At 41.5% G+C, this 15,784-nt stretch overlaps 1 protein-coding gene across 1 annotated transcript in view; it reads right to left on the bottom strand.

The window, feature by feature from the left end:
• The window catches only part of LCP1 (lymphocyte cytosolic protein 1), a 54,748-nt gene that overhangs the window by 28,453 nt on the left and 10,511 nt on the right, over positions 1-15,784 (bottom strand). Inside the window, exons 3-7 of the mRNA XM_065896199.1 lie at positions 6,688-6,776; positions 5,916-6,079; positions 5,618-5,747; positions 3,564-3,696; positions 1,430-1,511 (exon numbers count right to left, since the gene is read on the bottom strand). Of these exons, the coding sequence (XP_065752271.1) occupies positions 1,430-1,511; positions 3,564-3,696; positions 5,618-5,747; positions 5,916-6,079; positions 6,688-6,751 (573 nt within the window). The 5' untranslated portion in view covers positions 6,752-6,776. The remainder of the gene's footprint in view (positions 1-1,429; positions 1,512-3,563; positions 3,697-5,617; positions 5,748-5,915; positions 6,080-6,687; positions 6,777-15,784) is intronic.

Raw genomic sequence — 15,784 nt, 5'->3', positions numbered from 1 at the left:
GAAAGAGAGTAACAAAATATCTTTTTGACATTCAGATTGGATATTGAAGGAATGAAAAAGATTCAAATGAAATTCCTAGAAAAGACAGAGCGGTTTTTACTGGGACAATTTATTGATTATCTATAATATCTAGGGACCTTGAGTACACACACACACACACACACACACACACACACACACGCATATCCACATGCATACAGATTATATGTTCTTATAACTAACAACAATGTATGTAAGGTAACTCATATACAGTTGGAATAGGGTCAGTGAAATTTGCAGTCCAGGGTCATTCTACAGTTGATCCTTGAACAACACAGGTTTGAACTGCTGGATCCACTTATATGTAGGTTTTTAATCGATAGTAAATACTACAGTACTACATGATCCACGGTTGGTTGACACCATGGACGCAGAACCGTGGTTATGGAGGAACCAAGTACAGGAAGGGCAGACTGTAAATTATATTTGGATTTTGGACCGAGCGGAGGGCTGACACACCCCCTTCCGCCCATGGTTCAAGGGTCAACTCTACTATTATTTTTGAGTCCACAAAGAAGGAGATATCAGGATCAAAGATGTATAGAACTTGTTTTTATGATAGATTAAGAACAAAACACAGGCCACCAGTGAATTGGGAAGGGGATTATCAGAAGAAAACTGGGTTTTTACCCTAATAGAGAGCTCAAAATGACAAGTAAAAAATATCACGTCCACTTACGGCCAAGACTAAAATTTAACATCAAGATTAAATATGACGTTAAGTGCCTTCATGTACATTTAATCATAGCTCTTGCTTTGATCACGGCTTCCAGTTTTTAGGAACACGGGGTTGCTTAAATCCAAACAGGACATAATATATAAGAAGTGAGATGTAGTTTCTGAGCAAAAGATTACAATAATGTTAAAATGCTGGAACATAAGACAGAAATGCAGCTTACTTACTACCGGTCACTGTTCCAGTTAATCGACAAAACTGAAGGCATAAAAGCAAGTTATATTTATCACATTGGTGTCTGTGGCCAATAGCACCGTGAAGGCTGCCAGAGCACTTCTCTTTTTTTACCCCCTCACTTCTTAGAAAGGCTAATCTTTTCAGATAAAATATTGTGTAGTTGGCATCAGCTCCGAGATAAATTGCCAGGGAAAGTTTGAGTTAAATTTTAGCCGATGTGAATTTTATTCATACGTGGCCAGAACAAACAAAGTCTGCCCCAACTACTAATACTCACTAACTTCCCTCACCCCCCCACTGTATTAATACAAGACGAAATAGAAGTGTGTCCCCCTCTCCCTACTAGTCATGACAGATCACCAGCCCAAAGCCTGGGCTTTGGAAATAATGTCTGAGCGCCTGAAAAAGGCCAGCACTCACGGCGACTCATTTCTTCAAAGCACAATCCTGCATTAAGGTAACACAGGGAAGACACACCTGAATGGTGAAAGGGGTGAGTTTCTTTTTGTTTATTGTTCTTTCATCAATTGTGTCCGGCACTGACAGGTTGATCATTTTACTGAAAGAGAAACAATTAAATAAAGCAGGCTTCTAAATAAAAGAGCCCAGTGACACTGAATTTAAATTCTAGCAATGCCATAAGCAAAGAGGACAGCGACATCATTGGTAGCCATGAAAACTGCTCCACTATATAAAAGATTATCTGTACACTTTTGAGCTTATATAGTGTCTAAATTTCTATTTGACAGCTGGTCAAACTCTATACCTTCAACTGATCATGTAATGAAATGTTTTATATTCTCCTGTAGGCATTATAGTATCAGTACTTTAGCAATGTCTCCCACTTACGTAGATAATACATTGGTCAGACATCCAAAATCAACAGCTATTATTTATGAAAAACTTATTTTACCCGCTTAGCTTCGGTTTAACCTCCAATGGGTCATTAAAAATAAATTTCCTTAGGTCACTCGCATCTTATTTAGAGAAAGGAAGTTGGGAAAAAATCCAAAGGAACAACAACAAAATCAAAGCATAATAAACTTGAACGTGACTATTCCTTTTTTTAATAAGAGAAATCAACATTAACTTTTTTTCTAACAATTTTTAGGCATATAGATGCTTAAATAAAGATGCGTTTCCACAACTTTGATCTGTGTGTGTGTGTGTGTGTGTGTGTGTGTGTGTGTGTACATATATTTAAATAAAAGGGACTTTATTGCAATTTAGGCAAAACAAACCCCTAAATCATCATTTGAAAAATATGAAACTCTAGTGAACTAGAAGCTCTGGGAAACAGTAGGAGAGAGGGGTGGCTTAAAAAAGTGTAAGATATCCCTGCCCTTGAAAAGCTTAGAGTCAAATTACAGAGACAAAATATATGGATATGAAAATTTACATAACAGTCCAAAGCAGAACGTTATAATGGCTCCCAAAGTACTACAAACAATATGTACTTTAAGCATTCAGTGAAGGGAGAGATCAGCAGGAGTTTTACAGTAAATGGATTTGTGTAGGAGGAGAGGGTGGGGAAGGACATTCTTAAAAAGGAAAATAAAAGGCAAAGCCAGAGTCGCAAGTTGTAAGCAGGGCGTATATGGGGAAGAGTGAGTACGGTTGATGAAGCATCCAGTCATTCATACAACCCTTCACTCGTGCCCTGGGCTGGGTGCCTGAGTCATGGGGGTCTTGGGAGGTACAGCTAGAAAGAGATTGAGGGAAGACCAGGGAGGGGGTGGTCTTAAAGAGTCAGGACCTAAAGAGTCAGGACCTGAACATGCAGGCTAGGTTTTTGATGTCTTTTTTCAGCCATTGAACTTTTAAAAAATGGAATCTCATGGTGAGCTCTAATAAACAAAATACCGAGAGTGGAATTGCTCCGGTCAGAGCAGAGGAGGGGTAGGAGGCTCAAAGTCTTGGCCACACATCTTTCCCTTCAATTCCCGAGCCCACCTGAGATTGGGCCTTTCAAGCCTCCTCATTCATGCCACATCTTGCAATGACAGAGAGGCTGCCAAAGCAAGAGCCACGGAGGCATTTTCAAAGGCACCATCCTGAGTTGACCAACCGCGTTGAGAGGGCTCCCGTGCATAGAATACATCCCTCCCTTTCCAGGCGCCTGCAGCATTTGTGCACCACTCAATAGTTCTTTTGTTTTTTTTTCACACAACATATATTTAGTTCATAATAGTAGTTCAACATAATAGTTCTTTTGCTTGAGGATTTGCATTGGATGCTTCAATTATCACGCTGCTATTATCATTCAATTCTATGTACTCTCACAGCAGGCCATGCGCAGATGAAGCAAAATGACGTATATTCCAAAAATAATTGATTTTGACCTTGTGTTACTGTATCTCTATGTTCGTGTTTGTCTCTGTACTGTGCATACCTCCCCTCCACCCAAGTGATGGTAGTTTTACATTTCTCATTATAAGCTGCTTTTGAAATCAGTTTGCTCTCCTGAACCTGCCACGTGAAAGTCTGGAAAAGCATTTCAGATCCAGCTGAGTACCAGAGGAAGTGAGCCTAAAGATAAATGCAGTGAATTGCTGGTATTCCAGAAAATTCTAGGGAGACCTTCGGAAGCCAAGAAGGTAGTGTTATTTACCAAAGCACAATGCCATCTCCAACAGCACTGAAGAGATCATTGGTGTTTGGATTCATTGGGATGACGTGCCGACAATCGGGGTCACTTTCCAGGGCTATGTTTATCCAGTTGACAAAGGCATACTTCTCTTCCTCTGCAAGTAAATGATTAATATGACTTACTTGCAAAGTGAAAATCTGATACAAACAAAATTATACACATGGATCTTAGATTCTTGTGCCCAAAAGAGACATTGTGAGGCTAATCTTGTCCATTATCCTATCATCTCACATTTATTGACATTTAAAAATCTCAAATGATTTGGGAAATAGGCACAGAATCTCTGTTCACTCCAATCATAAGACATATATATAGCAAGCAGATTTAGAAGCTACATATATGCAAATATATTATATTTAGAGGTAAATATATAGGGACTTCCCTGGTGGCACAGTGGTTAAGACTCCGCGCTCCCAATGCAGGGGGCCCAGGTTCAATACCTGGTCAGGGAACTAGATCCCACACGCATGCCACAACTAAGGAGCCCATGTGCCACAACTAAGGAGCCCACCTGCGGCAACTAAGACCCGGCACACCCACATAAATAAATATTAAAAAAATGAACACATACATTTAAAAAAAAAGAAGTAAATATATACATATCTGTATTTTATACATGTAAATATATATAAATAATTAAGTGTTTATTTATATTTATATACAATTTAAATGTGAATGTGGTTTAATGCTTAGCTCTAGCTCTGCTGATTTAAATGTGGGATGATCACAGGCAATCTCTGCAATAGCTCTGAGCTTCTTTATACAATTACAGGTAACCCCACTTTTTGAAACTTGCTGTATGCCACTTCACTTTTACAAAAGACCTACATTAGTACCTGTTTCCGTTAACCAAAAGAAATCCGAAGAGGATTTTTGCTTTTACGAGAAAAGGTTAAAAGTAAAAATAGCTCTCCGTGTTTGTTTTGCAGTGTTTGTTTTACAGAGGCGGTGGGCACCCCTAGCAGGGAGAGTGGCCCTGCCCAGCTCCTTCCCCGGGAACTACACTCCGCACCTCAGCATCGAGCGGCCATTGTTTTGAACTGTGTCTGTGAGCGTCTGTCTCATCTCAACTTATTCTGTGCATTCCATTAGCCAGATATGTCCTAAGGTAACTGCTTCTTTGCTTTACGCCATTTCAGTTTATGGAACGTTTCACAGGAACACTCTACTTTCAGGGAGCAGGGGAAAACTGTATAATGAAATTGCTATGAAATGAAATCATTTGTGATATGTTATTTCTTTCCTATCAGTAAAGCTGCCAGAAGTTGATTTTAGAGATTTTAATAAAGCCTCAAGTTATGCCTTACAGCCCAGCACCGTGTTTCCCAAATTGCATGTCACTGAAAAAAAGAGTCCCTCAGAAGAACCCTAAGTCACACAATTTGGGAAACATCGCACAGCATTTTATTGACTTGGAGATTCCTAATGCACGTTTACATAGTAAGAGGCTGTGAAATTTTCTTCGCAATTAAGAATCGTACTTAACCATGCGCTGATCTTTAAGATCAACTAATGTTTTGGAGTCCTCAGTTTGGGAATTATTGGATTACTGTACTGTTCCGAAGAAGTTTCCACGAAGGCTGCTGGATGGCAGCCTTCGGAATAAATATACAACTTTCCTTCAGATCAGTGAAAACACAGCTTTTTTTTTGGACCGCTCAGCAGGCATTTTGGAGCATGAATTTTGGAGGTAGAAGCTTGAGTAGCTCTTTTTGTCCAGAAGATTTACAAAGGAATTTTGGCAGCCTTTTTAAATGCTGATGCGATTATTTGGTATCGGACCCTACCTGGAGCCAGAACCGCTGGCCCACTTATACATAGGAAAATAGGCAGTAGTCAGTAAACTCATGTTAACATCTGTCTTTCTTTGTGCCCCTTAGGTTTGAATACTGAGTTTGGAATCTGTAACCCTAGAAGACGTGGATCCTTCGGACATGGTTCTGTCTCCCTCCGCCCTCAGCTCATCGCAACACTCTCTCCACCTCGGCTTCCCCGCCCCACACTGGTACCCCTACCTGAATAGGAGTGCTGGGTCCCAACACTAGATTGCTCTGAAGTGCCCCCGATCGCACAAAGGCCTTCCTTCTTGTTGATTGCTTTTCTAAAGGTCTTGGCAACGTCTGTGCTTTTCAGGCCATGAAAAACCTGCAAAAACATAATTGATCTTTAGAAACCCCATCTGTGATTGAGAAAACCATAAAGGAGAGAATAAGCAATGTTGAAGCAAGGAGGGTAGGGATGTCTTTCTGGACGTTTTCCGAATTGAACTCCCACATTTCAAATGCATCTCCTTGGATTCTGTGTCATACTCACCTTGATAAACTCATCAAAGCTGATCTTCCCATCCTGGTCCAGGTCACCTGTAGCCATCAGGTTTTCTATAATTTCTCTCACTCTGTACCCAGGCAGAGGCAAGCGGGCAGCCTTGAACAAATCATTCAGCTCATTGCAGCTGATGTACCCATTGCCATCAGAATCTGTAAGGCAAACGGGGAGCTGAAGGTTTGGGGCGATTTGGGTCACAGCACGAAGAGACGTGAGAGTAGGCTGGATTGGAGGGGAGCGGGCAGGAGAGGCAGTCATTCAGGGGTTGTGGCCTGACCCCATGCAAAGTCAGAATCTCACAAGAGGCCTGTTGCTATTGGATATGGGTATCAGCATCACTTCCAACATCCAAGAGTCATAATTTCAAAACAGAGGTTCCGACAGCTGAATCTGAAGAGACTTTCATAGAAACAGATGGGAAAATAAATCACAGGTTTGGGGCTACAGAGTAAGAATAAGTATGGAATACTAGGAAAACAAAGGAAACCAAAGAAAGCAGACAAGCCATGAAAGATGAGACTTAGTTGGCCATTACCAGGAAAGGCTACAGATGACAAAGGGCCCATATTCCATGTTTAGATAGAGAAAGAAGTAATCTTCTTGAAGAACAGCTTTCAAAAATGTTTCCCAGCTCCTCTAACCAACACCACTGTATTCCTGTCCCTTCTGCTATTTGGCTCACGTTACCGGTCACCGCATCTGTCCTAAAGCTACTAAAAAAGAAGAGAATTTTGTGACTTGAGGTATCAGGTTCACTTACCAACTTTGGCAAAAGCTTCTCTGAGCTCCATCATTTCTTCATCTGATACCGATCCTCTGGCCATTTTTTTATTGCTTTAGGCAACAGATCTGCAGAGAGGGGACAACATAGGGAGTGGTTGATGTGTATCTTCTTAAGATACAACACTGAGAAGCAATTCTCATTTATTAAGTAAAGAAATATTCCTCTGCATCCATCATGACTTATAATTATCTTCCCCAGATGTAAGAAATAGCCTTTTTCTTAACCCTCATTGTGGTGGTCTCCAAAGATGATCTGCACCAGTTTCTCTCCTCCCTTTGATTCTCTCCTCACATCAGAAGATGGAGCTTATTTCCCTCTCCTTGAATCTGGGCTGATCCTGCGACTGCTTTGACCATTTAGAAGGCTCGAGAAGCCATGTCTGGGGCTGGAAACTTCTGCTTCCTGCCTTTTGGAATGCTCATCCTTGGGCTGTTCCCTCTTGGAACATAACTGCTGTGCTGTGAGATGTCTAAGCCACAGGAAGAAGCCACATGAAGTATGAAACCTGGATGCTCTGGTTAACAGTCCTTGCTGTGCCCCCAGCCGACAGCCGGCGTCAACTACCAGCCAGCGGAGTGGGCCATTTTGGACATTCCAGCCCACTTGAGCCCCCGGATGAACACGAGCTCAGCCAACATCACATGAAGCAGAATTGCCCAGAATTCTGATACCAACAGAACTGAGAGACGGTAAAATGATGGTTGTTTAAAATCACATTTTGGAGTAGTCTGAAACACAGAAATATACAACCAAAACATGACTTTTATATAAATGTCTTTTTAAGAGATATCTTCATGGTCATACTGCAAATGTGTATGTTTGGCCAAGCCAACAGATAAATTTTATAACTTCAAAGGGAGTTATCAAAGTTCTCTAAATATTTAAGAAAAGAAGAAGGGAATCTGACTCGCTAATCATTCATATATGGGAATTTGAGGGACTTTTTAGGTGTTCTCAGGAAGGCTAGTGTTGGCTGAGAGACAATGCTAATGCCTGAGTATTTTCCCTTTCCCTGTGCCTTACGGCTGCCCTCTAGTGGGTAGGAAGAGAATGCAACAGAAAATGGATTGTATTCGTGTCTCTAGCTAATTCACACGCCCATGTTTCAAATAGGAGTTCCATTAAAGCTTATAGGATTTCCTGGTGGGGAAGGGATAAGTGGGGTGAGAGTGTGGGAGAAGGGGTACTTCTATGTATAATTATATTTGGGGAATTTTCGAGAAATTACTGCTTTTTAAAAATATTTAAAATTTGTGACTGGATACTGTTTTAAATGGATTTCCTTTTCTATATTTGCACATCATTTTATAGTGCTGTACTTGTTCTCAGTGACAATGAACAACCACACATGAAAGGGAACAGTTTCAGCACTTAAACCTGTTGGCCAGAAATGCATTATGCTCAATTTTGCAAGTCCTCATCCATTATCCACCAACTCACTATCCTGTCACATACCATTTATCACATGTATCAGTAGTTTCAAACTTTTGTTTTCCTAAGCAGCCCTCTGTGAATAGAAACCTTACATGTAAATAACAGCGAACAAATAAAAATAACTCTGGGGAGGGATAAATTAGGAGTTTGAGATTAACAGATACACACTACTATATATAAAATAGATAAACAACAAGGACCTATTGTATAGCACAGGGAACTATATTCAGTATCTTGTAATAACCTCTAATGGAAAAGAATCTGAAAAAGAATAGATATTTATATATGTATAACTGAATCACTTTGCTGTACATCTGAAACGAATACAACATTGTAAATCAACTATACTTCAATTAAAAAAAAAAAACCAACCCTGAAAGCCTTTGGTTGAAAAAGACCCTGAAGGTCACCTTACCTCCACTATCCCACCTCCTTGTCATCTACGCACGGTGGGAATTCCAGGGAGCATGATTTAAAAATCGTGGGATTACATATATTGTTATTATTTCAATTCCTCAAAAAATATCTTTTATTATCAATAAAGATTTATTGTATTATTATTTACCTTATATCTAAAAATGTACCAGTCCATTGGGTTCTCTGATGGAAGGTAGAAACTGTCGAGGGCTTAACTGTGCAAGGAGACACAGTCTCACACATCACAATAACCCTCAAGAGACAGCTACTGGCTTTCTGACTTTCTTGCCTTCACTTCCTTTCCTTCCTTTTTTGTCTGTCTGTTTCTCTCTCTGTCTCTCTCCCTCCCCCGCTTCCCTCCTCTCTTCTTTCCTTCCTTCTTTTCTTTCTTTTTTTTTTTTGTTGTTGTTCGTTTCCTTTCTTTCTTTTTTTAAAATCAAGCCTTATTCCGAAAACAATCTGAGCCCAGTTACAAAGATCTAACCAAACCTAAGAAGTAAACCAATAAAATCATGTGATCAGGGAGAAGGAGTAATTAGCTTAGGTGAAATCAGAGGATAGCAAGCAAGAGCTTGCATATTTCAAACACATGGTCAGGACTGAACGTTTTGCTAGAAGTATGCTGAAAATCTAGCTCTGAGTTCTCGAGACGCTCAATGAAGAAAGGACATCTCAGTTACATAATTCACTCTATTTACATAAGACAAACCACTCTTCTTAGGGCAGGAGAACTGAGGTCTGAGAGCAATATCCTCACCTAGGCCTGGAGAAGAGGACACTTGTGGGATGTAGTAAACGCAAGTTTTATGTTTCTTATAATGTTGCTCAAGGAAGGCTGATGGCATAGGTACACGTAGCCTTACTTTATAGAGCAGGAACCAGAAACTCAGAGAAGATTCATCTTTCAGCTCACACAGCCAGGTAGAGGCGCAGCAAGATTCCAGTTGTCAAGTCTTTTCTCCTCTCCCATGCTGTCTATTTATGTTGCTTTGCATTTCTGTTAGACACGCATTCCATCCACCCATTCATTCATTCATTCAGCAATTATTCATTAAGTATATAACATGCCTAGCCTATGGGAGATTAAAAAAGCTATAATATGAAGTCTCTATCCAGGTGTTCTAGCTTAGGAAGCTTTCGCTTTCATGTGTTAAGAAATCAAAGCTTGGGACTTCCCTGGTGGCGCAGTGGTTGAGAGTCCGCCTGCCGATGCAGGGGACACGGGTTCGTGCCCCGGTCCGGGAAGATCCCACATGCCGCGGAGCGGCTGGGCCCGTGAGCCATGGCCGCTGAGCCTGCGCGTCCGGAGCCTGTGTTCCGCAACAGGAGAGGCCACAACAGTGAGAGGCCCGCGTACCAAAAAAAAAAAAAAAAAAGAATGAATGGGATCTCCGAATCTAAACTTGGCCTATCCTTTGACGTAAGAGTTTTAGATTTGAGAGCACTGTGAGACACTGGTGAGAAATATATGTAAAGGCAGGGAATGAGACTGTATTTTAAGGATCAAGGGCAGGGCCGGGGAAGAAAGGAAAGAATTACAGTGTTGGGTAAGAAAGAAAATCTCAAGATCATGGTACAGTAAAAACGCAGAGAAAATATTTTAGAATAAAAATTGCAGGGCCCATTCAAATAAAAGACCTAGGAAGGGAAAGTAGGGTTCTTTTAAAACGATGTGATTTTTAAACCATGGCAGGTAGGACAAGATGAAAAACCTTGAGCATCTGGTAAACCACATTTTTGTAAGAGAATTACATAAATGGGGAGGATCAACTGGGAGAAGCCAAATAGTGAGACAGCCTTCAAATTAAAAAAATCCAAAACCCTCCAGTGATTTAATAGCTAAAGGAAAAGAGAATAGATTGAATTAATTTAAGAGGTGACTTGGAGAAGAAGGCTTCGCCAGCCTAAATGACTCTGATACCGTTGGTTGTTTGTTGCACCCAAACACAAATAGATATGGAGAGAGAATCTCTTCTACCATCAGAGTGAGCTGTAAGTCCTGGAAACACAACCCAACTTTTAGAGACAGAGCAAGCTAAGAAATAACTTAGTACAACTCCCTCATTTTATAAATAAAGAGATTTAAGGTCCAATGAGATGAAATGCCTTGTCTGTGTACAAGTCCTCAAAGCACTGCCAGGCTAGGGTTTGTAAATGCAGAGCTGAAAGAGCAGAGCAAGAAAAGGATGGACTGACCATTCACAGGGCCATTAAGATCCAGAACTGAGAACAGACTCTTTAACTAATTCAACTGAATGTGCAAATGACAGCATTTTCACAAAGCAGAGAAGCAGGAAGAGGAGGTAACTGATGGAAAAACATGTGGATCAGACCATTTCTAAGAAGGACATGGCTGGGGCTAGAATCAAATATTAGGTACTTTACACAGTCTATTAATATGTTTACCTGAAAAAAACCACCCATTTTAATTCACGCATGTTTGATGGTTTGGGTTATAATATGACTAAGATTCTTAAGGAGAATTGACAAGGGTTTGTTTGCAAATTACCGGCACCATATTGGCAGCTGACTCTAGAGAGGTCCCTGCAGTAATGGGATGGGCTGTGGCTTTTGGATACTCCCATCTGGAGCTTAAAAGAAGTGGCTGAGGAAGGCATGTCCCTTTCAGGGCATGAATGAGCAGTTTCTTGGGCTCTGCTCTACTGCTTTTGCAGTAAGTGTGGCCCTTTTCAATGACTGTATCATCTAACTATGACTTGCCAAGAACCATCTTAAGGTTTTTTGCAAATCAGTGGTGAATTTTGGAACCCCACTTCTGAATCACTGCCCAAGTCATAAATCTAAGAAGACACATCTCAAATCGTTCATCTAAGTCACGTCTGGCTAGTTTCTCTGTAAGCACTTACATTTATTAAATCAATGATTGTAAAATCCCAGGACATTTGGCCAAAGAAAGTACCAGTTGTTCTTTTTAATAAGATTATTTTTAAAGTCATAAGAAAATCAAACAACCACCAACTGCAAAAGCCACCAAACCTGTCCATTCCTTTAGGTCAGCCAGTTCTGAGTCTCTGTTTCAAGGAGGCTGGTATTTTCCAGATGGGTAGTGAAAGAGAATTTCTGAGAATGACTTCTTATAATAAAAGTACCTGACTCAAGTTCCCTGAAATCTGAATGTAGAAACAATCTGTAGGAGTTTACTATAGAACGCAGTGCTGTAGAATTTACAGAAGGAAATGCGTTCTTCAAAATAAATGTAAGCTGAATTTTCTCTGAGGAGTTTCCTAACTGATAATGAAAAGAAGTAGACAGGTTGATAAAAGGTGACCTGGCAAAATGAAATGGCTCCTGAACTGGCATCATTTCTGAAAGGAGGTAACACTGTGTGGGTTGGTATTTTGATTCGATAGATTGACACCCAATTATATAACTGCTAGGATCAGAGTGGCATCTGTAACATGGCATCACATTGCCAAGGGACTATTTTGAATGTGCCCTACTTTTCCTGCAACTTGACACAGTGGGGAAAGTAAAACTGGAAACTCAGGACCCAAATTCCCACCTTTACCTCCTAAGTTCAGTACGTATCCAGGGGAAAATTGTACAACTTCCGAACACCTCACTGAGTAGTGAGCAACCCAAAACAACATGTCATCCGGAACGTCATGAATCCCGTAATCTTTAGCATTGGACTCTGATGATTAAGAAGTGAAACATGAAATGCTTAGGATTCCGAAGCAAAATAAAATCCCCATAACTTTTTTTTAAAAGCTATCATGCTACAGTTAGATAAGGAAGGAGTTTTGCTTTCAGTTAATTCTGTCCGCTTTCTTTTACAAAGTAGAACACTGTGCAGGGGCGGGGTGGTGGTGGTGATAGCTTACTATGTATGCTGGGGATACAATTTCTCTGTGGATACAGATATTCCAAACTTTCACACAAGGGACGATTCTCAAAATGTATTTTAAAAGTGCCTTTGCTTTTAAGAACCAAATAATTATAAATGTCCTCAAATACAGATGGCCACTTAAGGGGGCTCTTATGAACTCTTTTGTCAAGTCAAAATCTCTTTGAGATTGTCTTTTCTCTCCCTGCAGATACACTGATTCTTCCGAGGCTGCTGCAGAGGGGAGAATTCTTCTCTCTGCACTCTTGGAAGGCTATTCCCAGCACAGGCTCAGCAGCTATCTCAGGGGATGAAAACACCCCCCGAGGAAGCCAGCAGCCCTGATTACTCCAAAGCTGATGTTTCTCTGGGGGTCTCTGTGGTTTGATCACTCAGTTGAGGGGCTTCTGAAGCTGTATTAGCATGGCACACAGAGCCCTACTCTGTCCCCAACTAAGGAGTGTCCAGCTCCCTGCTTTCTCCCCCAGCACCCCCCAATGTCTGTTTTCTACCAAGCTGTCCAACCCCATTAAGGATGGAACACAGAGCAAACCTCTTGCAAGCAAAGGGGATGCTCCAGGCTGGGGCTGGGGAGACCCTCATTGCCTTGGCCTCTCTCTCCTTCCCTGGGCTGTACAGTGATACTCCTGGCGTTCATGTCTAGAAGGTCCACAGCTACCCTTCATTTCACATGCAGCCACAAGGACTTAAGATCCAGACCTCCCCTACTGAAAGCTCAGGGGACCCCAAAGATTATTTGAAAATAATCTTTTCAAAAAGCTGAATATTATTATGGGCTAGTTGATTACCCACTGTGACACCATTACCTCAATATCGGACGTCATTCATTCATTCATTCATTCACTCCACCTAGAAGTCTAAGTGCAAAGCACTGCCCTGGTTGCTGGGCTACAAGCAAGGGGGCCACGAAGACTGGGGCTTCATGACACCCACCGTTAAACGTCAAGTTTCAAATGCAACACAGAGATTACAGCTCACTTACTGCAAAATGGTTATAGAGTGAAGAGGTTCTGAAGATCAAATATGAACAGGTGGAAAGGCTAAACACAGGGCAGTGGTGGGAGGAGGAGCAGGGAAGAGATCAGATAAGAGGAAGAAATTAGCACAGAAGCTTTTGAAAAAATAAAATATCAAACAACTCAATCAGCCCATGCAATACAACTAATCAGATCATTTATACACATGGACATCTCCAAGGAAATCAGAATAAAATAACGAGCAGGGGGTGGAAGAGAGAGCCTGGGGGTCGGGAGACCCAGGATGCTACCTGTCTATGTAACGTCAGACTCCACTTAGCCTCTCTGGGCCTCAGTTTCCTCATCTGTAAATTGAGAGATGAAGTCCCTTCCACGTTAAAAGTTCCAAAAGTCTGTTCACTAGCTGACAAGTGTATGTACAAGTTAGAGCCAGGGTAAGGTGTATTTCAAATGAGCCTAGAAATAGGGTCAGGGGCCATCAGGAGCTGTGACCATGGCCTGAAGCAGCTTCCGGGGAGATACCTCCTCGGAAGTGGACCCAGCATCTCCCAGCCCCACCTGCCCTTACCTCCACAGCAGGCAAAGCTCTGTCCTCATGCATTCTCCTCACTGACCAAGGCAGATGCCCACTGCTCAGCTGCCTGACTGCTCAGCACAGAGCAGGGAAGTTTCCAGAACGGCACGTGAGATCAGCTTTCTGGGATGTCACTGCGTACATCTTAAGTCCCGCTGCTCCAGTTCGCTCCTAGTTTCTAGGCAAGACTGCATGCAAACTGCCCCAGAAAGAGAGCCATCTACTATTTTCTCAAAAATATCCAAATAAGGAAACCCTACAACCTCTCTGGTGTCTCATATCCCAACCCTGTAACCTAAATCTTTTCTGATACGATTAAAGCTCCCTCTCTTGGGCTATTCTCAGAGGGAATTACAGAAGCTGCTCAATTCATAAAAATTCTGTCACATGCGTTGGTGACAGCCACTGGGCCTTCAAAAAAATTCTTTTAACCTGCTTTGGGAGGCTTTCTCCAAATCTTTAATAGTTTCCTTTGCTATCTTCTGCATCTATGTCAAGTTCCTTAAATGATAACACAAGAAAAACAGAGTCACAGAATGTAGAGGTAAAGGCACCAGATTTTCTATCTGGCCACTCTCTTCCTGTCACAGAGGAGTGAAATAACACCCAGGTTAAAGGATGTGACCAATGTCACCGAGCTCATTGGGACTGGAGTCCAAGGCTCCTTATTTCTCCTCTTTCCTTTATAATAAGTTTCAAACCTAAGAGGGAATGTTGTTCTTTAAATAAGACCTGCTCAACATACGGTAAAGTATAATTCCCCCATGATTTCAAATATCTTATGAATATAATTTCACGTACGTTTCCTACACGTGAAGGAGAACTTAATCTAGGTATTGAGCAAGCAGCATCCAGGTCTGGGCTACAAACAACACATGCCCAATACTACATACATATCCTATTGGCACCTTCAGGGTTACAATGACCGAGGCAAGGTGAACGTCCTCTGTACATTCATTTTTGACTTTGCAGGAAGGACCTCTGATATTTCTCAGCAACCAAAAAGCAAACCACATTAAAATAACTCACGCTGAGGCACAATGTCCTTAAGACAAAACACCAAATTCGTAGATGAATATGAAAATGATACCCTTAGACTTTTGAGATCAGCAAGGTTTCAGACATTCTGTCCTCTGTTGGTTGGGTGGGGCTCTGGGAATCTTTCCTCCTCTGAGCTCTGGTTCAGACCCCCATGTCCACATCTCCATTTCTTCCAGCAGATGATGAGATCACAAACTATATGAGATCATCTCACAGCACTGCATCCTGGCTGGCACACAGTATAAGTACGTAGGAAATCAGTTGTAACCATGAACAAACAAGCCCATAAACAAACGGTATACAGGGCTTAAGAAGTCTACTACCGAGAACGAACGTATGGACACCAGGGTGGGAGGGCGGGTAGGATGGATTGGGAGACTGGGATCGACGCATATACACTACTATGTATGAAGTAGATGGCTGGTGAGGGCCTACTGTACAGCACAGGGGAAAAAAAAGAAGGTACAATCTGTTTGCAGGACATATATTAAGTTAACCTTAAAAGTGCACTCCAATATACATTAGGGGCAGACAAATACTGTTTGATTCCACTTATACGAGGTACCTAGAATAGTCAAATTCATATAGAGTCAGAAAGTACGTTGGTAGATGCCAAGGGCCAGCGGGTGGGGAGAATGGGGAGTTAGTGTTTAAAGGGGACAGAGCTTCAGTTTAGGAAGGTGAAAAATTCGGGAGATGGATGATGGTGAGAGTTGCACAAAAATGTGAACGTACTTAGTGCCACTGGACTGTAGAGTTTAA

The sequence above is a fragment of the Phocoena phocoena genome, chromosome 18 (genome assembly GCF_963924675.1).
Source record: "Phocoena phocoena chromosome 18, mPhoPho1.1, whole genome shotgun sequence".
Taxonomy (NCBI): Eukaryota; Metazoa; Chordata; class Mammalia; order Artiodactyla; family Phocoenidae; genus Phocoena; species Phocoena phocoena.
The sequence above is the reverse complement of the archived record's forward strand: the minus strand, read 5'-3'. Positions and strand labels throughout refer to the sequence as shown.